Here is a 27,423-nt window from a genome sequence, read left to right on the forward strand (position 1 = left end):
GCAAAAAAGGGCAAACCTCACCGAACGTGGCTGCAGTTCTCTTCCACCAACCCGCAACTGCTGAACAGCTCTCTTGAAGTCAGGTTCTTCTTTGATTTCTGTTTCCTCACTAACCAAAAGGAAGGGAATGACTAGTTCCCAATGTGGGGGGCTTGGCAAAGAAACCAGGATCTGAACGGAAAGGGGGAAGGCACACCACTTGCTCACCACGATCTGGTTTTCCCAACTACTGCTGCTATGGGAATAACAGGATTGTTGACCTGAATAACCAGGATCAGAGAAGAGAATCCAGACTGTTTAGCTAGAAGCAATGAAGAAGTTATTCATTGGAAAAAGAAGTCACTGAAATAAGAAAAAAACGAACTTTTAAAAAGTCAAAATTGAAAAAATAATAGATCACCAGTGTCTGAGGAGAAAACATTGCAATCAGCTTTTACAAACACGCTGTCTACAGATTCTCTACAGCAAATCCTGCTTACACCATCTACATATTCCAAGTGAAATGAGAAGAAAAAGATTGCAGGTGCCTATCAAAAATAATGCTAATGTTCTGTAATTTCAAATTCAGAATTCTGTAATGACTCTACATCAAACGTACATCAATATTTCCGGAAATGAGATTTTCTAGAGAAAAGAGAAAAGTAAAGCAGGAAGGTCTGCAAGCTATGGAAATAGTTCCATCTTTAGTAACTCTGCTGGACATCTAAGTTCTATTCAGCTTTCCAAGCACAAATATAATTGCTGCCTGAGTATCTCATTAATATGACAGTTAGCTTCCTTTACATTAGGAACAGGCAAAATTTGTCTCATAGACTTGCGTGCTTCATATATTATGGGCCTTACATGTTTTTTGGGGTCTTGCTAAAATACAGATGCAGTGTGAAAAGGCCTCATCCTTTATGTCACTGCCTTCCACGAGGAGGGATCACAAAACGAAACAGATCTGGGCCTTACTGAAGCTAAAGACAACATTATTCCCAGTTTCACTCCTGGAATGAGGACACTGGGTAATGCCTTGGCAAGAAAAAACTTCCACCTGATGTCAAGCCTATGAATTTACCTTTGCCAATAAATATGCTCATGCTCAGAACAAAGCTGGGTAAATACACCCTTCTGACTTTGGCCATACAAAGCATTCCCACTGGAAGTACCTTGCTGAATCTCAGTCTGAGGGTTACCAGGGGTACTCTTTCATCATAGCACTGCTGCCAGTAAAAAGCTGTCTTCAGACTCGGTAGAAATGGAATTAGGTAAAACACCAATTCTGAAATTCCTACCTGCTTTATAGAGTTTATTGATCATTCCACAGAATAATTATTTTAATCATTAAAAATACACTCTAGTGGTTTAGCTTTGCTAAGCTTAATAATATTTCCCAATAAACTTAATGGCTGAAATGACACAGGAATAAATATATTTTTTAATCCATCAATACTTGCTCTGTAACTGGTGACTGGACTTACAAGACCAGAGAGTCTATTTATGTCACCTTCAAAGCAGCACATGTAGGGGGCTGAAACCAGAAAATCTTTACTGGGAACATTCCACAACAAAACAAATGTCATAAAAAGTTATAAATACATAAATACATAGACCTTCACATGCAAGAAGATAAGTCAAATAAAACAAATTGAAAAAAATTATTCCAAAGCAAGAAGAACACTTCTCCCAGAATGTCTTTGTCAGGGGTGATAAAAACATTTAGCAAGTGAGAAGCAAGAGCTCTTAATCTGTTTTAGCACCATTTTCCCAAGGTGCTCACATCATGGCACAAGACTGCAGAGATACTGAAGAGAAGCAAAACTCCTGGCAGCCTTTTCAGAGACCTCTTATAAAATTGCAGCATGATTACGTTACCTCTTAAATTAAAAAAAGTTTCTGACGAGGTTCAGCCTGTCAGAGCTGCAAGAATTAGATCTGGGACCAAATGTATTGTGACTAAGCTCAACGCTGTATAAATATTAGATCCATTATTCAAACAACTCGCAGGACACCACGAGCTTGATTTTACAGCGACAAAAACTCCCCGTGAAATCTCCTTCCCAGGATTTTTCCCCAGTAAGAGTTGTGGCTTGGGCCCCCGTCTGAGCAGCAAGGAACTGTAAACAGCAGGGTCCCACTGAAGGAGCTGGATCATGTGTGCAGCCTCAGACAAAGCAATGCCAGCCTTGGGGCTGGTGAGTTATTAACAGCAGCCTGCTCTGTAATTGTCGCCGAACTAATCTCATTGACACATACAAGTTAGGAAATAGAGGGCTCATTAACAAAGCCTCCAGCCTTTATTAGATCATATAAATAACCAAGAGTGCCTGCAAAAGATCGATTACAGCCTTTAAACGTTTACAGAATCAGTGTTTAATTAAGACAATTTTAATATGCAAATCAAGCCTAATTATCATCATTTGTTAATGTTAGTCTGCCTGGGTTCTAAACAGCTTCGGCTGCAAATATGGTAACATGATCATATTTCTGCTGCCTTTTTTTTTTTCCTCAGAAGAACTGCAGAGGAAATGATCAAGTTGTGCTTCCAGTGTGTACAAAGGCTTTCAAACCCAAGTTTCCATTTCCTGTTTGGAGATGAAGGTCAAAAAGTGCTCAGTGTAGCAGAAAATCTAGTGGAAATATTATGCATTTCTTCACCCACTATTTTGTAGAGTGCTTTAATTAATGTATTTCCTTCAAAGCACCCAACCCCTCCGGGAGCTCCTTCTGATGAAAATCTGCCCCTGTTCAATGCAGTGATCGAATGGGTGGGTTTCTAACACAGGCCATTGGCACTCAGAAGCTGATATTGGGACTTTTTTCCTTCCTCACTCCTCTTCCCTGGCAGTGGTAACCCTCCAATGGTGGGAAGCCACAGCGTTATGGCAAAGCCCCTGGAAATTCCAGTGTAAAAAAACCAGGAGAACAGCACGGCCTACAGCAACGTGATGGGAGGAGCAGGCAGGGAGGAATACAAAGCAGCAAGGGAGAAAAAAAAGTCTGTTTGTTTCTTGAAAAAGCAAATTAAAGCCTGGAAGCCCCAGTGAATTTGTTTTGGGAAAGAGGGTGGGGCAGCTGCAAAACAATCCCGGTAAAAATAATTCCCTTTTCCTGACATTGCTGCTCTCCTGCCACCAGGATGAGCCACACAGATTAAAATGAAGGCAGAGAACCACTCACTGTTGGGCACTATTGATTTGTCACTGAATGCTTTACACGCTGACAGTGGGGGAAATACGAAATGTTCCTGTTTGCAACATTTTATAATATGGAAGGTCACTTCTTTGTTTTTCTTTGCCATTAAGTTTTCTTTCCTCATATTCCCAACACTTCAGAGCCTGTAGCTGCCAAGCCCTCAGCTGGTTGAGGGCAAAAGGAAAACTTTCTGCTTTTACTCGTTCTGTAATATATTCAGTATTTCTAAGGAGAAGAAGTCCTCACAGAAAGAAAAAAAGGACATGCAGTTACTGTAGGCCATGAGTCTTTCAAGACAGAATGAATAAAACTAAAAATCAGAGGAGGAATAAAATACAAGAAGTAACTTGAAAAGCCCCCAGTTCAAATGGGAGCAGAGTGGCTTTCATCAGTCTTGACTGACTTGTGGATGAACAGACTTCACCCAGGAACTGCACTGGGTACAGCCACGGCTGGGTAGAGATCTGTCAGGCAGTCACTTCCCAGCTCCTTTTTTCGAAGGTGCTCTCTGGAGGCAGCCTTGGAGAATGGGGCATGTTCAATAAGATCTGGGCCTGCCATTGCTGACACAGCACATCCACATGGCAGGTGAGATAGGCTGAGGGACAAACATGATGGTGAATATCTGAACCTGAGGAAACCACAGGAATTTGAACGGAGTCATGAGGGAATGGCCTGAAGTTGTATCAGGGGATGTTTAGATTGGATCTTAGAAAAAGGTTCTTCTCCCAGAGGGTGGTTGGGCACTGAACAGGCTCCCCAGGGCAGTGGGCACAGCCCCAAGGCTGACAGAGCTCAAGGAGTGTTTGGATGATGCTCTCAGGCACATGGTGTGACTCTCGGGGATGATCTTGTGCAGGGCCAGAGGTTGGGCTCGATGATCCTTGTGGGTGCTTTCCAACTCTGCATATTCTGTGTGATTTTCTGTATGGAAGTCAGCACTGAAAAGTTTAATCTTCCTAAAGGTCTCTAGTAACTTTTATGAAAGATGTTGACACTTTCTTACTTATCCTTCACTAGATAAAATGGCCAGGATTTTCACAGAGCCTATGGAGGCTGGAATTTCAGTGGAACTTTGCATAATGAGTGAAACAAGTATACATCGAGGAAATACCTGCAAATCCAAGAGCAGGGGAGAAAGACTGGAAATCAAATGCAAACTTGGGCACATCTAGTAGGCTTAGTGGAGAGGTTTTGTGCTCAGACACACCACAGAGCTGTTCCATCAGGACTAGGACAGGGAAGGGAAGAAAGGAGCAGTACTTCACAAGTTCAGGTCATGCCAACATTTGCTGCAGCGCTGCAATGCTGCCTTGGCTGGTTTTTCTTAGGGGATGTTTCCCTTAAATGGGAAGTCAACAGCCCTGCTGCATTTCACAGAACAGTAACTGGTGGGATAATTCACAGCTGAGGATTCACAGTCATTTTCCTGGTCACCTCCATGATACTCAGTAACACTGGGTAAGAGACACTCCTCTCTGTTCCAGAGGAAACTTCCCAGACCATGGGAAGTGCTGTGCCCTGGGACACCTGCTCTGGTTTTCCAATCCATTTCCATACAAAACCAGCTACTTCTGAGGAAAGTTCTCTTATGGAACAGGTAGCTATGCTGTCCATAAGTATTAGTTCCTGTTCTCAAGTATAAACTGCTATTCATATAAAAAAGACATGGAATATATTTTGACATGTTTTATGGTCTCATTATATGCAGACAAATGACCATTCACTTTTGTATCCTGCTAAAGGTGATGGAAAGGTAAAAAATTCTCCAACTCCCTTCTGTCTCAGCAAGATGAAACAGCACCTGAGTCAGACACAGATCTGATAACTTCCCATGATACATAGATATAACTCACAGTAGATATTACTGTCAAAAACCAGAGAGTTTTAAAAATTAATTCAGAAAAAACCTATCTGCATTAGACATGCACATCAACAACTCTGCTCCATAACAATGTTCAGGCATCTTCCGAATTAAATGCTGCTTCTTATGTAGAGATCTTCTCTGGGTTCAATCACTTGAACATCCCAGTTCAAGAACACTGGTACAAGAACTGTCATAAATAAAAAGTACTACTTGAACAGCATTTACAGCCTGGAACAGGTTAAGCATCTCTTGAATTCTTACTCTCCAACAACAATGGAATTAGTGCCCATTTTACAATGTGGAGAAAGGGAAGTCCGTTGGTGTATGTAGCTGAAAGCTGTTGGAGGAACCCTGACACTCTGTTTAAGCAGAGCAGGGCAACTCCAAATTTCATTCCATTCCTCAGATACACTGAGCACTCAGCACAACTATTGGACTATTACATGTGTTTTGCAGGTGAAAATTTTCAACGCATGATTTTGATTAGTAAAGAATGAAATACAACTTAAGCTGTGTCTTTTCAGAAGACAAAAAATTATATATTTTTTCAAATGATAAGTCCTTATTTGATAAATTTCTCTCTTATGGGTTTCATTATAAATCTCCAACATACTATTTTCATTTTTGCTCATTCTCCTTTTTTGGCTCCCTCATCACTAGGGTCAGCATACACAGTTATTTCTTGATCTGGGAAGCAAAGCTCTTTAATTAATTTTACTGGCATTGTAATTTTTCAGTTGAAGCCAGATCTTTTCTGATTACTGAAAGGCAGACAAGTAAAGATCCTTTTTTTAAAGCTAGAAAAAATTTAATGTAACAAAAACATTTAACAAAAAGAAGCTCAAAAGGAAAACGCATAAACCACTTTAAATGCAGATGACCTATAACTTGTATTCCACCCCTGCAAATTTTCAAATAAAACTCTAAAATCCCAAGGTGCAGGGAATTCTCAGGATGCCCTGGGCACCCCTGCAGGAGGAGCTGAGGCTGGGCTGGCTGTGGGGTCCCTGGCATGTCCGGGCCCTGCCCTCTGCACCAGCTGTGCTGTTTTACAGCGGGGTCACTGCAACGACACGGCAGAGCTGGGGGCCAAGCTCCAAAATAAATTCACGCCCTCACATGTCTTCAAGCCACATGTGGAGGACCTCTTATGCACAGTTAGGAATATATGGCCAGAGGAGCCCCTCGGGTCTCCTCAGGATGTACATCTACCCACGGTACATGACAAGATGGCACAAGAGGTATTGCACTATGAGATACCACGTTATGCTCATTTTCTCTTCAGTGAACTGAACTGCAAATAAATGACCCAGAAACCAGCAGGAAATGAGGACATATCACCAACAGGGTTTTATAAATATTATTTGTTAGAAGACGTAACTCTCTTGACAATATATGACCCATGACTAATTTCAGGGGGTCAAGGTGATCTTTGCCCTCCTCTGTGTAGAGTATTATTCTTCTCTAGAGAAGTTCAGAGGTTAATGAATAAAGTGCCAGCAAAGAAGAAATGAGACTAAGCAAGAAAATGCTCGTTCTCAGTCTCTGCTATAAATAATGCTCTCATTAAAATTCTGCCTTGGAAGAAAGGCAAGTCCATTAGTCTAGGAGCTAATTTTTACTGGCTCCTTAGATGTATGCATATTAAAAATTCAGCTTTTATAATTGCCAGCCATCAACCACCTAGTCAGTGCTGTTCTTGGAGTTTTTAATTATTTACTTCATTTGCATAGACACTCCAATTTATGATCAACCATTTAGTTATCAAGGGACAGTTTTAGTAATTCCTCTTTTATGTTTTTATTTATTCCTTCTGTATCCCTTGCAGGAGGGCTGAGAGGACCTTGCCCAAGGTGTGTGGCAGTGGGATGGGCTCAACCTGGCACCTGCAGCCTTCCTACACTATGGCCACAGTACATGGAAGCTTCTGAATACCTGTGTCCCACCTCAGAGCATCACAGCAGGGTGCAAGGACAGCCCTCCTACCCGCTGCCTTCACCTCCTCTTCCTCAGCTGTTGCTGAAGGTCCTTGCCTTGTACCTTGGCCTCAAAAGGGGAGGGAGGAGCTCACACCTGGGAACTGCCTCTTTGCTACAAGTGCTCTGGCCCTTTGCCCCACAGCTGTTCCCCTTTGGGTTTTCAGTCTGGGTTCTCCTCCTCCCACAACCTTGCTCTGCTGGCTGAAGATAAAACTGCTGCAAAACCTCCTCCAGTACTGCCCTTCCTCAGTACCAACAGGTCCCAGCCTCTACTTATGAGCAAACAGGACACCTTTCTCCTCAAAATGCTGTCTGTCCAGTTCCTTGGACACACGAAGAGGACAAAAAACCTGGGATGGCTCAGGCTGTGAAACGAGTGAGTTCTGCAGTCGCACAGGAGCCCCCCCATCCCATGGCTCCCCCCGAGCAGCCAGGCTGCATTCCTGCTGCCAAGGCACTCTTCTGCTGGACATGGGCCACCCCAGGGCACCACTGGCCCAAAGCCAGCACTGAATCTTGAAAAGCCACCCAATTTTTCGTTCCTCCTTAGAAACAACTGAATTATCGAACGCCAGACGGGCCGTTTCTCTTCAGCGTTCAACGGCAGCTCCGGTAACAATGGGAGTGATTGATTTGTAATCCCTGGTATCATTGTGTCCTCCCTGGGCACCATCTCTGACGGCGTTTTGCAGACAGGATACCAGACAGCAAATGCGAAGGGAGCGGAGCAGCCTTGCCTGGCAGGAAGGGAATTGATTACCAATCCCTCTTTCTGCCAGGCAGAATTTCTTTGCTGCAATTCATACTTTTCAATGGGCTGTCTACAGACAGCCTCCAGAAGGCTTTGGGGGAAGTGAGGGCAATGACACCAGAGATTACAAATCAATCACTATTATAGAGCCTTTTATTCGGTAGAAGCTTCCGAGCACAAAACAGATACCAAAAATATACAATACGTCCTGACTCTTTGCTGTTTCCTTTCCTTTAGCCCTTTTATGCCCTGTTTTCCTCCTGACACCACTTTCTTTTCTTTTCCTGCTTTCACTTCCATCTTTCTTACTACTAAGTTTTCATTTATACTTGATTTTACCTTTCTATCATCTTTCTCACTCCTAGCCCACACCACCCATAGTTACCTGATATGGAAGTAAAACACGATCTATGCACTCTGTGCTGTCATCTCACCTCTTGTTCACTCCCAGATCCCTCCTCTCGAAAATGGGACAGTAACACTGACAGAGAATGGAGCAAGGTCTCACTAATTTATGTTTTCTTGAAGCCATTACTTAGATCATTCTGCCTGCTTTTGGTCATAGCATTATGTCAGGTTTAGCAGAACAGGATCCACAGAATAAGGAAAAAAGGTAGCAGAGAGCCTGGCAAAAGTTGATTGTAGTCCCTCAGCCACAGTATAAAACCTCCAGAGAAAGCTCCCCATCCATCAGGAAACACCCACACTGCTGGGGATGGAATGTGTGACACTTCCCATCGGGGCATTAATTTTGTAAGGGATGTTGTGGGTGCTGCCAGGAGGAATCAGAACATTCTGTTATTCCATGAGACCAGTCCTGAACACCCAGCACACAGCTCTGATTTCACTCACACTCATGCTTTCTTTCATGTTTTAATTCACGTCCTGTTATTAATAGAAGTGCTGTCAGCTAGAACAAGTGAGGTAGGTATTGACAACATAGGTTTTTTGGGGGGGAAATAGACCTTTTTGAATAATAAGCTCGATCATGGAACAGGTCAGTTTAAATAAATCAACCGACACAAATGTGGTAAAATAAATATCAGCAGTGTCAAAAACCAGCTTCTAAAAATATTTGGCTTACTGAATCAAAACAACTTTCTATTCTAAAATATCAGTAAATTTACAGTTAAGTATATTTTTAGAAACTGAAAAATAGATCAAAATTGTCACAGGGGAATATCTAAAATTCTGTAGACATTACAGTTTGGTTTTGCAGAATAGAGATTTTATCCACGTACTGATACACAGAAAGTTTTAAAAGTATTGAGTTTTCATCCCAATCTCTCTGAGTGCGGGACACAGCTCATGTCAGCCACCCTCCACAGTCAGATGGATGACCAGAGCCAGAGAGCAGCACTTTCCCAATAACCCCAGGGCAACAAAGCAGTGGGCTGAAGGCTGCAGGGAAACACTCTGCAGTGGGGTGTGAGTGCCATGAAAAGAGCACAGCTCACACAGCAAAGAGGGAAGCTGACATTTGATGCGTCTTGCAAAAAAAAAATCAACACCGTGTCCCTTCACACCTCATTCAAACCCTCGAGAAACACAGTGAGGTGCTGGAGGATGTGGGTTTTCCTAAGGTTTGTTCTGTTCTGGTGTATCTGTAGTTGGACAGAATTCTGCTGAAATCAACACGTGAAAAGATTAAAAAATAAAAATGAAAAAAATTTAAAAAGAGCCTGTGTGACCCGTTTTGCACATCTAACACAAGACATTCATATTAGATCCCAAGTTCTGTTTCTGTCCTCTGATAAATTTTGTGACAGGAGCAGTTTTGGTCAGACATCCTTGGGCTCCCCAGGCCTTCAGCAGCACCAGGCACTGCCGAGTCCAAGGTCTGTGCTCTGCCCACCCCAAAAGTCCTTTTTGGGACTGAGCCCTCCCCGCTCCCCCAGGAGATGAAGAGAATTTTCACTGGGATGCTGCCTAACCTGTGAGAGAACCCTGTAAAATAAAGATGTTTCCACAGAAATATTTGGATTAATCAGGTTTTTATCGTTAAATTCTCTTCCTTCAGATAATTTTCAAACCGTGTTAAGAGTGATTTTGTGTTTAGGTCTGTAAGACATCCTTAGCCTCTCTAATTATTTGGAAAACTATATACAACAATAATTGTGTTTTCTCTATTGACTCAACTATTGGAAATCTTGGGATTTCCACAAAATATTTCTTTTTATTATGCCATTTCTGACAGTTGAATATTGCTGAAAATAAATAGCAGGTGATTGTTTAACACCCTCTTACTGCACGTTACTTATGAAGATTGTTCTAAATTGATAAAGACAGAACCAATTTATCTAACCAGAGTTACTTAATACCAGAATGGATTAGCTTTATATAATCAGATAGGCAGAAACTATGGAACTCTTTTCCTTTCCTTGTCTTAAATTAGGGGGAAAAAAGGCTACCCTAGAACAAGTCAAAACATTGAATTTTATGCCAGAGAGAACATGTCCTCCTTCAAAATCTCTGCTAATTGGGTGATGCTCAGAGAGCAATTTGGTGTTATTTAGAAAATTTATATTATTAGGCCCCATTTGCAATCCATGTTACCTGCACCTGAAGAATTGATCGTTACCTCTAAGCTCATATACACAAGGGAAGAAGATTTATCAAAATGGAAAACAATTTTTTGTGGGGTTTTTGTCTGTGAATGCTGGCAGAAAGCCACTAGTTTTCTGAATCTGTAATTTTATGTCTCTATGTTCAGCAGATGTTTATCTAAATTATTTGAATCTGTCTTTTCTGTTTTAGGCACATTTAGTATTAAGGAATGACCCCTGAGTAACAGCATCCATTAAAAGTTAATTAAGAGGAAGTTAAAGGAGAAAGAATTACTTTTTTCATACCCCCAGCAGACATTTATTTCATTTTGGCAGGTTAAAAAATGAGAAAATTTTGAATATTTTTAGGGAAAAGCTTTACCATCCACTTCCTTACATGCTAATTAGGAAATGCAATCCACTCCCTAATGTTGAGTGAGTAAGTAATGTAAGTTGCTTCATTCATTTGTTTAGCAATCAAACTTTCAAAAGTGCGAAGTCAAATAGAAGGCAGTTAGGGGCTGCCACCAAAAACCAACCCATTTTTTAACATTACACTTATTAGTAGACACTACTTACTGTCTTTTTAGTTATTATCAGTGTCAAATAATGTCTTTATTGTTTTAGATTTAATACAGCTACTGACACTTGACTACGAGAGCAAAATATACCTAGAAAAAGGTGTGCAGCCCCATACTTGTACACACACACTTTTTAAACTTGCAGGTGGGTGTTCAAGATTTATTTAACTCTCCTTTACGGCAAGTCACACTCCACTGGAAACACAAGGATCCAAATTCAAAGTACAGTCTTGATATGAATATGTGCATTTTTCCTCCAGAGAAAGAGTACTTTCTGGATTTAAAAAAAAAAAAGTAATAACAACAGAATGTCATAAAAAAAAAGTCTTGGCCACTGAGAGCAGCAAAGCTGCTCTAATGAAGTCAGGCAATTATTCTTCTAAAAGAACACTCCCAAGCTCCAAAGCAGTGCCCTGGTGTCAGGTCCCAAAGACTGTACTGGGGAGGAGAGGAGGGCACAGGTGCCCCCAAGGCTGTGGGGTGTCCTCTGCCAGCTCTGCCAGGGCAATCCCCTTGGGGACACGTCATCCCTCTCCCTGCCTACACCCAAGAGCTCCAGCACCACGGGACACGTGTGCTGCCGTTGGGGAGGGGGGAATTGGAGACGTGAGGCTCTGTATTATTCAGAGAGGAACAGACCAAGGGCTAACTATTAATAACGTGACTAAAAGGGAACTAAAAAGGGGAATACGCTGGAAATACACAGCAGATCTTGCAAACTCCATTTTCCAGATTTGGAAAGGAAAGGTCTTAGAGGGACCCAAATGCACAAAAATAAAATTGCCCCTAAACCAAATTTCTTCAAATACGTTATACATTTTTTCCCAGAATAAAACTGCTTCACTTTTTTTCCCTCAAAACAGCTTGCATTACCTATTTCCTATGAACTCGACTTTTTTAAAACTCAAATTGTACTCCTAAACTATGACTGACACTTATTTGCACTTAAGCTGTGTCAAATAAACTACTTAGACCCCATGTTTCTTACATCTAAAGGTCTAATTTTAACTTACCCCATATCCCATCTGTGAGATGGTGGCACTGCAGGAGAACCACAGTGGAGATCCAGACTCAACTTCCAAGGGTTCTGTCTCAACTAGCAAAACCAGTTGCATGCCATTACTAGATGGAGCTGGAAAGGGGGACAGGTTTGGCAGTAGGTTGGGGTAGACTGTGGGGTGCAATGCACAGAAGGTCCCACCTGGCCTTACTCCAGTCCTGACCCCTCCTTGCATAACCTTTTGCTCAAGCATGTCTTTGTTGCTTTTGCACAAATCTAATACAAAACAAGAGATTTAAATAAGAAGCAGGTCTATAGCACAGTCATGTCAACACAGATCACCAAGTACCTCTTTTCCTATGGTTTGATTGCAGTGGAAAACTGGACCATTGATACCGGACCAGAGTCACCAACAGGGGAAGATCAAGTACAAAGGCTTTATCACATTGCTGAATTCTGCTTCTGGCCTATCAGTTTTGTCCCAGTGCTTCCAATCTGAGTGTGATGTCTCATTTTTGTAAGATTATTGCTTCTCTATGAAACATTTTTTTGAGGGAAAAGAAACAATCAGCTGAGTAAGGGACTGGCACATAAAATACTATCATTTGCAAAATACTGGCCTGAAACCCACTTGGAGGCAGAGAAGCTGGGCTTGAGCCACAAAAGAGGGAAAACAGGAATGCAATAATCACATATTTATTTTTAGAGAAAATGAGAAGCTAAATAAACTGTAAAACCAGTCTTTACTGGTAAATCCTTTCTGCCCTGAAAACCATGCTGGGCAAAGCAGGAACAGCCAGTTCTCAGGGGATCAACTGGTGGTACCTTTCTGGCAGCATCTCATTCCTCCTGTGTTGGTGCCAGGACACTTTGAGTCCTGAAACAATTAATTTTAGTAGTGCTGCAACAAACTACTGCCAGAAATCTGAACTTGAGAGACAACGATGCCACAGCTAAAGCTTATTTTTCTGCTCTAGGCCTGAAATCACCTTGCAATCAAGAGGGGCTCTGGGACTGCTCTCCTGAAAAGAAGCTCATGGACTTCAACCACCCAGGAAAGCAGGACACAAAACATCCAAACATAACATTTGTGAGAGGATTAGTGCACTCACAATTGGACTTGGCACGGGATAGTGTGTGTGACTGGGATTTACGGCAGGGATGAGGAACTGCATGCTGACTGCTTTGATAAATGTGCATCTTTGAGGTATGGCTAATTGTTCCAAGAAAATAAAGGAGATACCATTAAACACAGGAGGAGAAAACACGCAGAGGAAATTCTGTAAGTGATCCCAGGGCACTCAGAGGAGAAGTTTGCCTTCAGGTGAAGATCTTGGGCAGATGAAAGAAAGAAAACCATGAAAGAAAATTTGGCTGTTAACTGCAATGACACAGCAATTCACAGCTCTGGTTGCAATCCTCATCCTGGTGCCTCTTAACATAAAATGTCCTCAACTATTTAGCATGCTTATAAATGTGGAAGCTGAATTCAATTATAATCAGAATATATACAGATTGGCCCTGGACCATAACATGTGAACACCACCTCACCAGGTTGTTGCCTTGAGGGTGCCAGAGCATAAAACTGTTTTAAACCTGCATCTGCCTGGCAGTTCCCTGTGCATTAAACATGCACTACCCAGATTTGATCCTATGGGCTAAGTTTGAGGTATGAATTCCCACTGCAAACCCTCACTATCAATCAGTGCTGCATGAGGCATCCTACTCAAAATCAATCTGGCAGCTGTCCCTTCAAAACTAGGACCCTCAATTGTTTTGCAGATGATAAAATTGACTATTTAACCTTTCTTGAAGCAACAAGAAAATATTTTTTCGCAAGTATCTTGCCAGGTCTGAAATTCCAGTTTTTGGAAGACACGGCTGAAGTCACCCCAGAGGTCTGCCTGCCTCTCTGTGCAAGCCATTTCTCCTTTGCTCTTATGAAAAGTGCATGAGCAGGAAGCCCAGAGCAGCCACCCACTGAGGCTGTGGGGAAGCAGAATGGGAATTACGGATCCACAAGCAGTTAGGAGGGAGTAATCTATACAAAGAAACACCATTCACCCCCAATATTTTGATTCAGTGTTTACCAGACCTATTTACTGAAAACATATTACCTCACAACGTTATTGTGAGTAGAAAAGAAATTGATTTGTAAGGTTTGGGATTTGTTTGGGTTTTAGTAGATCTTTTTTCAGAATGTGTAGCCACAGTCACCATAGCATCACACTTCTAAAACTTCAGTTTTTATGGCTACATCTGGGAAAGGGCAGAGGGATACCTGGTTTGATATATAACAGCTCATGCTTGGCCTGGAGAGTCTAGTGTAACCTCAACCCATCACGGCCTATCCTGTGCAGACAAGTGTGTCCAGAAGCCTTACTTCAACCTGACAGAACAGCAGCTCTGTACACAAAAACACATAAAAACAGCTTGTGGGGAATTCAGATAAAAGGAAAGATAAACCACCCCTCCTTTTCTTCAGCACGACACGGTAGAGCACTGTAGGTGTGCTGGTGGAGAGACGGACGTGCCGATCCACTAAGAGGACCCTTCATAAAGAGTTCATGTCTGTAATCTGCCCTTCCTCAATTAATATGTGAGGAAAGCATTTAAGATGCAACATCTTTAACTTAACAAACTAATAGGTTTATCTATTTCTCATATAACCCGAACTGCACAGTACTTTTTCCCTCCTCACTGCCTCATCAAAAAGAGGATTTTGTTCTGAGCAAATATGTTCAAGCAGAATCCAATTGCAGCTATGTGGCTATTTTTTTCTAGTAGATTCCAAATTTTCTATCAGTTCTTAAATCCTCCAGTATCACCTCTCACTTCTGCTCTGTCAAAAGCAACAGTGTTAGGTGGTATTTCGAAGTTATTCTGGCAAACACCTTCATGCTCTCCTCCTTTCAACCTTTCACACCTACAGACATCCATGGACCAACTTGACTGGCCTCTAAAAATTTACCCTTCTCATAGCTAGTTAAAAAAAAAAAATTTAAAAAAATGGTCAGCGTAGTACAAAGCATTTGTTTATGATGTTCAACAACAATATTATAGTTTCACTCAAATTTTGTGCTCACTGGCTGAAGTTTCTGGTTACTGCGTTGGCTCCTTAGCCATCCAGAGTAGAAGCACACAACAGCCACGTACCTTCTACTGCACTGCACATACTGTAGGCCTGGGCTTGGAAGAGACATGTTAATATAGTACCAACTAAGTAAATTTAGCCACTATTTTAAATTAATTTAGGTATTGTGTGGTCAGTGGTCATCTGGTAGAAACATTATTACACGCATACACACACCAAATTGCTTTTTGGCTAATGACTCATTTGTTTTATTCTTGCCTGTTTCAAAAAAGCGATTAAGCTGAAAATGACCTTCTGAAGATTGTACTTGTGGACCAATCTTTTCATTTTTAATTACTTACTTTGGTTTAATTGTTACATTAGGAACTATTAAGAAAGCAGCCAGCTTCATAATCAATAATTTAATTAGAGTTTTAGGACCAAGAAGTCAATGCAAATGTTATTCTGCAGCCAGGCCTTTCCCAAAGCCTTTGAAAGAACTTTACTCCCATTTTGTTTCAAAGTGACATTGGCGACATAAAAATTAAACTCATACTTGCTGCAATATATCATGCCCACACATTATAGACGTACACGGGCAGCTGGTAAGAAGTTCAGACTCAGGTCAATCTATTCTCTGCCCAGACAGGAACACAGCCTGCTGCCCTCACTCCATTTCTAAATAATCAGGGACACGGCCAAGCGCCGGCACACCGTGCACTGCGACACCAGGAGCTGTGCTAAGTGTTTACTGGAATCTACGGCCAGACTTCTCCCCCGGCTACAGCTTCAGATATTTTAAATTTGTCTATTTATAGCTCTCTAATTACTACTAATATTCTAAGATAACCAGCAGCAAGTGAAAACCAACCCACTCTAATTTTCCAGCAGATGAAATCTGCTTCAATCAGTGGTGAATTAACACCCCCCTTCCCTGCACCGCTGCCTCTCTGCCTGCCCTTGCAAGTTTGCAACCTGTCAGTGTCCGTGATACATCACAGGGAGCCGTCAGAGCAGTGGGAACTGCCCGGCCTGCTGCCTGGAATACGGATGTCCCTCATTTGTAACTGCAGGCACGTGTTCCACCTGACTCCATCACTCCACAGTGCCTCGCCTGGCAGCAGCCCTGGGGCTGAGTGCTGGAAACAACTCCCCATCACCCACCCTTAGCACAGGGGAGCATCCTGGGGAACCCGGGGGAAAGAGCGCCGGGATGAAAGGGAGCCTTAAACTAGACGAGAAGCTTTGGTGAAGGGCACTAACCCCTGCAGCCCGGTGGCTGCAGCGACCTGCTGGGAGGGATGGAGGCCATGGGGAGTTCGGGGAGCTTGGTAGCAAATGGGGATTCAAGGACAGGAACGCCTACAGCTTGCTAGGCAAGGATCACAGGGCTGCTCCGACCCCAGGAGAGGCAAAGATAAAGGAAAGGACCCAAGAGTTGCTCACAAGTAAGTTAAAACCAGGCTGGGCAGCACTGCAAGAAGCCTGGCCTGAAGGGAGCAAACTTCTGGCCCTAAGGAGGAAAATTAAGCAAAGTCCTCAGGGAAACCACAACAGGAAGGGAAGCACCAGGCTCCAGAGGACCTGTTGCTCTCTTCTCCAATAGCAGCTTAAATAACTGTGAACATCGTGATGAAAAAGATGTTGCTTTAACTAACTAACTACATCACTGCCAAAATAAATCCATTTATACATTTCACATGAATTAGGAGTCAAGCAGGATATTAAGCTTTAACACACAGAACTGTCTTGTCTTCTCAAAGACTCCTCCTTGAAATTAAGGATGTAGCTTTTCCACATTGTGGAGACAAGGCAGAGCAAGGCAACTCGTTAACAGGGGCTGAATTCCCACTGGCAACAGGACTATGACATCCAGTGCATAGGCCCAGGCCTGTCAATGAACCTTTTAAGAGCCACTAATTCACATGAAACTTGAGAATTATAGAATCATGGAATCATTTAGGTTGGAAAAGACCTTTAAGATCATCAAGTCCAACTGTTAAACTTCACAGAACAACTCGTCTGATCTAAAAAGTTTAGTCTAATTTAAACCCAGTCTAACAGGGAAAAACCCCCAAACCTGTGAGATCAGTTGATTATACAGTTTGTTAAACTATGGATTTAATGGTTTGATTTGGGAGCCAAGTCAGGAAGACAAGACAAAGGAGGAATAAGTCAGCAATGGCAGGCCAAAGGAAAAACATGTCTCCAGTCTGAGGGTTATTCTGGGGACAGCAGCCACACACAGTTTGAGGGGCAGTGCTTTTCCTGCCTCTCAGGAAGAAAAAAAACCCACAGTAAAACAAGAACATAGAATATTTGCTCACTTGCATCTGGGTCAGCTGATCCAAGTTGCAGTTACATGTTCATTATTTGAAATATTTTATTTCAGTCTGCCTTTTTCACAGAAGGTTTGAAAGAAAGCCAGAATGTAGCATTTTCAAAAACTATGGTGACCAAATCAAGCTTTTTTTCCAGTTACTGTTCAAGATTAGAAAGAAGTCGAGACATTTTTCCTCATCCATACTTCTGGTTTTGACACAACTGGCACTAAGTCTCTAGGAAAGCATCCCAAACAGATTTAATATAAACCCCTTCAAGTTTTACTTTTGTCTTTCATGATATTACTTCTGGGAGAAAACATAATCTTTATTCATAACTATTTGTTCTTGATTTCATATTTTACTGTGACTCAAATTCCTTTTCATGTTAAGACAGGGAGTTTTAAAATACGAACCCATTATTTACAAATACGTACAACAGAATCGGGAACACAGAATTTGTTACACTTCATGCCAGGAATTGAACTTATCCTTGCATGTCCTTTATTTACAGCAAAATAATTCCATTACATTACTAAGAGATTTGGAGTTTGCATGGAAGAGCTCTTTGTCTCCAATACTGACAACTTCAATCTTTGACCTGCTTTTGAAGAGGATTGATTTGGACCATAAACTGCCTGTCAAAGATTTTTTAAATGACCCATCCTGTCTATCCACTCTGCTCTTGAATCCATTCCTCAGAAGTTCAAAAGGGTTCAAATAAAACTGACAAATCCAATACCCTGAGGATATTCTGACTGATAATTTTGTGTCTAAGGTGTTTACTTGGAGATAAATCAACTGGACTAGGCCAAAAAATTTAAGTTCAACCAGATTGCTTTTCAAAATAACTCCTTTTGGCTGATCAGTGCTTGTCTCATACACCTGATCCTTAAATACTCTGACATTTTTCCTGGATTTGCCTCATGAATGCCCCCTCCAAAGGAACACAGGCATAAAAACCCCCACCATAGACAGGCAGCATCCCTGCAAACATCTAGGTGTTCCCATATGCTTTAAATCCACTGACAAAAAAGTTGTGCCAAAATCAATGCTGAAAAACAAGTAGTCTAAAAGATAATTTATATTTCACTGGAAGAAACAAAAATAGAACAGGATATTTCAGGGAATTACTAACTTTAAAACTACTAAATAGAGACAAAATCAACACTAAAAAACAAGTGGTCTAAAAGATAACTTCATTAGAATAAAATTAAAGAAAGGTTATCTATGGAAATCACTGGTTTGGAACAACTCCACTGAATTGAATCAAGAATTAACTAATTTTCAGGCTCTGCCCAGTTGCAACAGGAACCACAGCAAGGTGGGAGAAGATGGGCTGTATTGTGAAGGGAAAAATTGCAAGACTGCAGCTTTTAGATCAGCATTGTTGCAATTATTCTACATCCATATGAAGCACAGGGGCAGCCAAGTCCTCATCATTAAAATGCTGCACCACAGCTGGCAACCTCAGCTGACAGCTCCAAAACTGCCATGCCCACGTATTTATTGACTCTCTGGTAGGACACAGTGTGCAAGCCCTTTGAAATGGCCACTGTCCTCAAATGATCTCGGTGCCTCCAGCCGCAGCCCTTTGACAAACCGCAAAAATGCAAATTCCAGCGCCCTGAATTCCTGGGGATTTACTGTGCTGTGCCTTGAAAGCACAGAGAGATTGTTCCAGGCTCTGTGAGTCTGTGGGGTAGATCATGACAAGCAAAGCAAGAAAAGCCCCAGGCAGTATCTCACCTGTGACACTCTGGGGAACACCGGTGGGGGGTTGCTGAGGGAAAGGCGGTGCCTGGCAGCAGGGCTATGCACCCACGGCCTCTTCTCCTACCAGGTGGGGCATTCTCTTAGGTTCCCTGCTGTTGCCCAGGGATCTAACTGCATGGAAACTCTGTCAACCCTCAGCTAATACTCAAGAGCCGCTAGCAAAAAAAATGATAAGCACATTGTGAGTAGAGAAGTCTCAGTTTATTAGGAAACAATGCTTTTAAAAGGGCTGTATGTAAGAACCCTTTTAATCCAGTGTCACATCTGAAGACAAAACTCTGCCCTAAAGAAGCACCCAGCTGCCTCTCTCTCTTTTCACTATTTCTTCCTAATGTCTTTTTCTGAGTGTAATGTAGCTCTAAGGGTCCATCCAGCCCTGCTGTATAAAGTGTGGCTGCACCACACTCATGAACCATTTCCAGGGGCTTACCCACCTCTGCAGGAGCCTGAAAGGAGCCTCTGCCTGGATTCCCACTTTCCTTCCTTGCTTTGGGGCAGGAGGAGACTTTTCAGCAGTCTTTGAGGAGCCTGATGGCCACAGCCAGGTTCTGGCTCACTGACAATGAGTTATTACTGGGAGCTATTTGCTGCTGTTCAGGCAGGATTTTGGACAATTTCATTCTGTTTTTTCCTTTTTCCTCTGAAATTGGTGCCTGCATTATTCATCAGGAACTACACTACCTTGGAGCTTCCAGCTCTTGATTCGGCTGTTCAGACCACAAATTACTGTCAAGGACAAAATTTGTTGCTCAGAGCCAGAACTCGGCTCTGGTCACTGTTCTGCTGCACTGTCTTACCCCAATTCGAGTCATCTTTGACCCAAATAGTAAAAAGCTGACATCCTTGATGCCTTCCTGTCTGGATGTCAGGGATATGAGTTTGATAGTGGGGTGGAAATGGGATCTTATCATTTGTGTTACACAGCAATCTTCTGCAAGAGGATTGCAGAAAAATGGGGCTCATCTTAAATCACTGGGCTACACTGCATGAAGTTAGAAATATCTCCTGGATAATTAAAACAATAAACTTGAATATCAGTGACCAGTAGAGACCAAGATGGACAAGAATTATCAAACAATATATCAAATGCTTAGTATTTCACAAAATCAAATAGAAAAAGAGCATTGCATGGCTAACTTTTTACAGAGCTGTGCATGTGCTGAACATGGTTCAGGAGAACAGTGTCACTGCTGTGAATGGGACTGTCTGGTTAAGCACACACACGTCTTCCCAAATCCTTGTCAGACACATTCCTTGGGGTATTACTGCAGAATGCTGCCTTTAAAATGACAGTCTCTCCACATTTCAGAAATGAAATATCCAGTTACAGAACCTGACATTTCAAAAATCAGAAAGCAGATGAGATAGTTACTAAATCAATAAGTTTCAAATGTGTAGAATGAAAAATGTGAGTACTTTTTCCCCCCTCTATTTAATTATTTAAGTGTATAAATATTTGGTATTTTATCTGTCTCAGAAAGATGCAGCTTGGCTCAAACGTTATGCAGAGAAATCTGAGCAGCCCCAAGAAGTTGCTGCCCAGCCTGTGGGAGATGCAGACGAGTGGCAGGGCGCTTATCACGAGGAGAATTAACTCGGGCAGGTGAACCTGTGCTCTGGGGGTCACGCGCTCCCCCGCCCCTCTCACATTTATCACTGGCCACACTTTGCAATTCATGAGTGGAGATGCTTATTCTGATGTGTCAGCGAGAAAATCCTCTGGTGAAAAGCCAGAATGCGCTTGTCTTTCTATGAAACTGGCAGAGAGAGGAATAAATTCCGCAGCTTATCTTGGCACGAGAGCCGTCAGCTCTACTGGCAAGAGATTCCTACCATGAATTGCAGCCTCGGCCTCCTCCATCTCATCTACTGCACGGCTGGCACAGCAGGAGGATGGTTCCCATCCAAATCCAACACCGTACCCGTAACTCTCCCAGAATGTTTGCAAAGAGCCATAATCATCCAAGTACTATTCATCTTTCTGTGTGTTCATTTCCCTATAGGCAACATATATCTCAGGTTTAAAATTATAGCCAATGTGCTGCAGATATTTTTAACCACTAGATCTTGCTATATGTTAGCCAGAAAAAAAAAAAAAAAAAAGAGGAAAAAGTAACTCCCTGCGTTTCCAAAGTCTGCAGGCTGCATTATACCTTCAGCTTAGTAATTACAAAGATTTATGTTCCATTCTGCCCCAAATCCAGAGCTCATTGTCCATTCAACTTACACTGCTTTGACTTACAGTTCTCTGTATCCATTATCTTTAATAATAAAGAGCTGACTAAACTTAATGATTGAAGAGCAAGATGTGATTAGTAATAGGAATCTAATTTATGAGAAAACAAACCAGAGTATGGTTTTCATGTTTCATTAAAATTATCTTAAATGTACTCCTTAATGTTAATTGATCTCACAGAGGTGAGAAAATACTCTGTTCTGAATTAATGGGAGAAAATAATTCATCTTCTTTCTGGAGGGAACATTTAATATCATTCAGCATTTAGAAGGAGGTGGCATCTTCACAGTGATTTCACCACTTCAAGTAGTGTTTCAGTGTGGGCACACATCTCAAATCTGCAAGATTTCCCACTGAACGGGGGAAAAATTCAACAGAATAAACATACACCCAAATGCCATATATAATGTTTTCTTTTCACAAAAGGTCCTTCCTATCTTTGCAAAATTACCCAAAGCTGAAAAACAATGCTGATGAGCAAATACAGAGCAGGGTTTCTCCCTGAGTTTATCAAAGGAAAACTCTTTGATGACTCTTAATTTGCTATGAGCAGGAGATTACTGAGACATTTGCAAGATAAAGTTCACTGCAGAATTTATTGAAAACAAAACAAAGCAGAAATCTATTTTTTCACTAAGTATTTTGCTTTTGTTTGTATTTCAATGATTTTTTTCCCTCTTTTTGAATTATTCATATTTGGATATCATATATTCTTACAAACCAATGTGTGTAAGAATAATGAGTCTTGAATAGCTTCATTTTAACTCATAGTGCTTTATGCCCAGGATTATTATTATTATTATTATTATTAGAGGACCTTCTATTCAGTCTGTTTCTAAGATCCATAAATAGAATTTGCCTAATGAGCATCTCAAGTATTCATCTGTCATTTTCATGGCAGTTTTTCTTATCCTACATTTGTATAGATCTGATGACAACACCTATTAATACAGAGCAATAGGTCTTTGCCTACTTCTTCTCAAATCCCTTCCATTAATACAACCTTCTCTATTCTGGGCTGGAATCTTGTATCTTTACAATGTTTGAGTGCAAAGTGGCCATAATACCAACTGAAGGAACAATTTGAGAACTTCAAAAGTTGCTCCATGAGAAATACCACAACTGCAGCAATAATTATTACATTTTCTGTTGAAACAGGAAAAACTTCTTCTTGTCTTGTTCTCATATTCTACTTGAACAGGATTTGCATATTTGGTTTGCAAAGCAGCAGGGACAAATACACTCTGCAATGCACTCAATCCATGAATACCTATACCACAGAATGAAGGTAGAGAAGAATAAAGGAAGAGATGCAGAGTTTCTGTCACTATCTACAGGGGTATATTATGGAGACAATAATACATATTCCATGAGGAATCAGCAGGGAGTTCTGGAGGCAGGGAGGCAGATCCCTTCTAGAAGAGGAATAAATATATTACACTTCTATATGGTTTCTTGTATTTCTCTCTTCTTGTGCTTCTCCTAAGGCACTTTCCCCCCATTTCCTTTGTATGTGACTCAAAGTACACGCCAGGACTTTTGTAAGCAAGCTGACAAAAGAAGCTGAGAGAAACTCAACAAATCTGACCCTGAGCTCTCTGTTTGTTGAACTGACAAAGCACAGTGTGCAGCACTGCAGTCTTGCAGACCCAGACCATCAGCTGCTAAAACCACCACCACCTAATCCAGCTACCCGTGTGTTGGGTGATCTCAACCCACGTCCGTTTGTTGCACTGGGATGACTCCGTCATTTCAGATGCCAGGGAAGGGATTATGGTGATATTTTTAGTCAGAAGACAACAGTTGTGTCAGTGAACATTCTATGGCCACATCACCCCTTACTTTCTATTTTGATTTTACCCTGGCTTTCATTTTCCTTACACCATCCACACCACCGCTTTGCCTGAATTCAGGAGAGACCGAGGAAAAGCCTGCTTACCGTTCGGGAATCCCAGAGGGACAAAGTCTTGTCAGCAGAGCTCGTGAGAACGGTGCTGGAGAAGGGAAGGAACTCAATGCTGTTCACTGAATCTTTATGGCCACGCAACGTGTATCTGCACCTCTCACTGCAAAAGAAAATAACAGAAATACAGCATTTGCCATTCAGGGGAATAAAAACAGCAGACAAGTTCAGGTAAATGACTGACACATTTCTTCTCTCTTCCCCAGCTACTGTCCAGAAACACCGAACATTGACAGCTATTCATCACCCAAGCACTACACCACAGGGGCAACAATAAAACCCCATCAGCTGGTGTTTGCTTCCCAGTAATGAAGGCTATAGTGAAAGGCAAAAAGAAATGAAGAAGCAGGTTTTAAAAGATTCAATCCTAAGGAGCCTCAATGAAAGCACCACTTGATGTTTCCTGGGTGCATCCTCAGAAACCTCACTGATGTAGAGTTTAAAGGGAATATGAATGAAAAGGTAGGATAGGGACAGTACCATTTCTCTTTCAAAGATATATTCCTTCTTGCTTACAAAGGGTCTGAAAAACCTACTAGACTGTGTCAACATGCACCTTGAAGAAAGCTAGAGAGTGCTGGAAATCCTACTTTTCTCTCAAGGTCTTCAGAAAGGTTTCTAGAAACTCAGTGATGCCTGGGAGAGTAAAGTCTTGTCACTGTGGACACCCAAGATCCCTTGTCCCTGAACAAGAGGTCTCTTACCATGGATCAAGCACACCAGTAGCCATTATAAGCTCTCTGTTTGTAAAGCAGATGTGAGGGAACAGAGGTGTACCCCAAGAATCAAGGTACTTAGCATGAACTGACAACAGCTCAAAAGGAATTACTTTGTGAAATGGTTCTGAAAGTTCTTTCAAGGTTGAAGACACCCAACTACTGCACCTTCTCCCAGTCCATCAGCCATGAAGCAATACCCTAGAGCTTTTTGTTTGCTTTCTTACCTTTTTGTTTTGTTTTCTTTTAATGACTTTATTTCTGAGACAACACTATTGATCCTTCTCACTGAGAGTACGAACCTGATACAGATGGGAAGCTTCTCCCATCATAAGGAACAGACACACAGCCACGATGACACCGCTGTAGAGAATCTATTCTCTCACAAAACAGCCTATGATCTTGTGAAAGCTTTTTAGGTTTTGCTTTGTTTTCTGTGTATGCACCAGAACGTTCCTTAAACTGGAGTCCCAGAGAAGAGAAGGAAGAGCCCAAGGATGCCCTACCAAGACTACACAGAAGGTAACAAACAAATCTGGGATTATTTAAACTGAACAGAACAGCAAAGGCTTAACTCCTAGAGAAGCAGGTCAAGAGGGGAGACAGTTGAAGTGAACTGGTATTTATCAGTCATTATGGCTGTACACAAGAGTTGCCCACACTGATTCAGGTCTCACTCCATGATTTCTTTGGATACACGTAAAAATAAATGTGCAGTGTCTGTATTATTATATCCTGTGAAAACATACAGGTAGGTGAGCATACTGTGGAAAAAACTAATCAATGTAAAGTCAGTAGCAGTTCTATCCTCTTTGTTCAGCTGAGTCAAAAATAGTATGAAAAAATTAAAGCCAACAACTCATCGTAAATTACTGCAGCTTTCAGTGAGAGCTCAGAATTTTATTCCCTGCTCCTGTGATTCTGACAGTAGAAACACACCTCCCCTGAGCTGGCTGCTGAATATATCATTGGGGCTTGCAAATTGGATTACTGGGTGGCTCTTAACAGAGAAATTTCTTACCAAATTTATTAAGGAAGCTGTCAGAAGGGAGGAATTAAAGATGTGATTTTTTTTCCCTTTTTTTTTTTTTCCTGCCTGTATGTCACCAGAAGACTCTCGGAGCTCTTGCGGGTTTTGTATCAACAGCACAGAAGATGAGTTTCTAGAGATCAGGTGCAGGCCAGGAGAGCTGCAAGGTTTGGATGGACACCACCCTGATCACTGGTCTAACACAGAGACTTCTCAGACCTATTTTATTGCTTTTCCACTTCCCAGCCAGGAACCATCCGCTGTGCTGAGCTGAACACCAAGCCTGTCCCCACAGAAGGGAGGCCAGGGGGGAGATAAGTAGCTTCCGAGTAGAAATATTACCCAGGATATAGATTTCAAAGAAATATTAGATTCCACTGGTATCATTTCACAGAATCTATGTTTTTTCTATTATAGCTAATACATTATACTATCCAGTGTTATCTGCTATATAGCCTACATGTGTTATCACAAGGACTCATTTTAAACTAGTCATAAAGTATTGTGGCTGCTAGTGCTCAGTGCACAAGGTATCTGATATTCACGATCACTTGATCTATGACAATAAAGTAACTTCAATACAGTAATTTTTTTGTTTCAGAGACTCATGGCAATGTTTTACACCAGAGAATATGCCTTTTTCATCTCAGATGTTACACCTTTATTTGTCTATAGGTATGCCATTTTTCAAAGGTGCCCAATGTTTTCCTGCTTGCCTGTTACACTGTAAAGACTTTGAGTTGCTGAACAGTTTCTGACAAGGAAAATCCTGCTGTGTATTTTTTGGGCACTTACTAGTTTTGAAAACAACCTTACATACCACTAGAACCAAAGGGGATACCTTCCTGCAGTAAAAGCATATATGTCTGTCCTCTTCAAAGACTGGGGGAGAAGAGCATCTTCAACATGCTTGAGAGGGCTCAGGGTGAAAGAGCACAGGAAAAGGAAGGAGGGGGAAGGAAAGCAAAATATTTTGTTTGTGAGGCACTGATGTAAGATATGGACCATCCCAGGCAGCCAGGCTGCAAGAACAGGCTTGTGAGAGATTAATTAGATGGCAAAGCAGGAAGGCCCATTCAGAATCCCTTAGCAAGGTGAAAATGGACTAAAGTGATGGACCATGACAGCAGCAGAAGAGAAGGAAATGATTTGCACTTTTCCATCAGGAACATAAACCCCCAGACCTGATGCAGCTGCCTGCACTTCCATATCACTGCGTGCTGATGAGCGAGCTCTGGCTCTCGAGATTTAATTTACCACTCTGGTAACTGACTGACTGAATATTTCTAAGAACTTTCCTCCAACTGCTACATAAAATAAACTCATCTTTCCTTCCAGCTGAGATATAATTTCAGCAAGACTGGTTTGTATACCAGCTATCTTCTGGTCAGAAAGGCCAACAGTTTATTTACATGTTCTTTTTCCATAAAAAAGAAGTTGATGGGAAGGGCAGAGTATCACCCTGTTTTTCATGGCAGCTCATGATTCTATCCAATGGTTCAAGTTTATCTACATTAAAGTAAATCTGCAGCAACATTCACTAAGGTTTTTTTTCCCCACTGTGAACACACAGCCTCATGGATATAAACCTCACCATCTCTGAACATTCCAGCTCAGAAGACAGAGGGAATCATCTATGAATAGCAGCTTAGGCATTTGCAGAACTCTTGTTGCCTATATCCAGTGACAGAGAAAGAGATCCTGAATAAATGGTGCCACAGTAGAAATACTGTTCAGTAGTTCAGTATTTTGCAGATTTTATTCTGAATCTCACCTCAGATGCCAATTCCAACGCTCATGCTGTGTTACTACTACTTTTTCAACATAAAACATCAGCTAACACCACATTTTTTTGGTTCATGACTAATTATCTTCAATGTTCTCTTTTTCTCTACAAAATAAATTCCCTTCCCTTAAATCCAGGTAAGGCAATTATGTCCATCAGTAAATCAGCCTTCATTCTTGCTCACCAGGTTTTGATTTGTCTTTTCAAACATGGCTGGATACTTATAAAGAAGCACACCTATTCCATGAATGTGGGCACTTCAATTTAATTGAACCATTACCAATACCACTAGCTCAGCAGCGTCGAGAAAATTTTACTTGCTCAGTTTTTAGAGACTTCTGTTTTGAAAATCACATCCCAGAATGGTTCATTCAAATTCCAAAGGGCTTTCAGTAAAACTGCATTGAAAACAGCAGATATGAAACATTTCCACTCACATGAGACTCCGCTGAATATTACCAGGCTGCCATCTCTCCTCTAATGTACAACAGTAGCCAAAAAATGCACCAGTTAGATATTCCATCAACTGCACAGTAATTGAAAAGAAAATACAGATAGTGGGTAGATTCCTCTTCCCCTGCATCCTTTCCTAGCTGCACAGAGGAGTTAAAACTCAGGAAG

General features: G+C 41.6%; 1 protein-coding gene across 3 annotated transcripts in view; it reads right to left on the reverse strand.

The window, feature by feature from the left end:
- Positions 1-27,423, reverse strand: part of SPAG16 (sperm associated antigen 16) — a 380,760-nt gene that overhangs the window by 135,832 nt on the left and 217,505 nt on the right. For all 3 annotated transcript variants that reach the window (XM_027735649.2, XM_027735647.2, XM_039381322.1), the window contains exon 13: positions 23,247-23,373. In XM_027735649.2, the coding sequence (XP_027591450.1) occupies positions 23,247-23,373 (127 nt within the window). The remainder of the gene's footprint in view (positions 1-23,246; positions 23,374-27,423) is intronic.

The sequence above is a fragment of the Pipra filicauda genome, unplaced genomic scaffold, assembly GCF_003945595.2.
Source record: "Pipra filicauda isolate LSUMZ 115617 unplaced genomic scaffold, ASM394559v2 scaffold21_size4447388_pilon, whole genome shotgun sequence".
In the NCBI taxonomy this organism is placed as follows: domain Eukaryota; kingdom Metazoa; phylum Chordata; class Aves; order Passeriformes; family Pipridae; genus Pipra; species Pipra filicauda.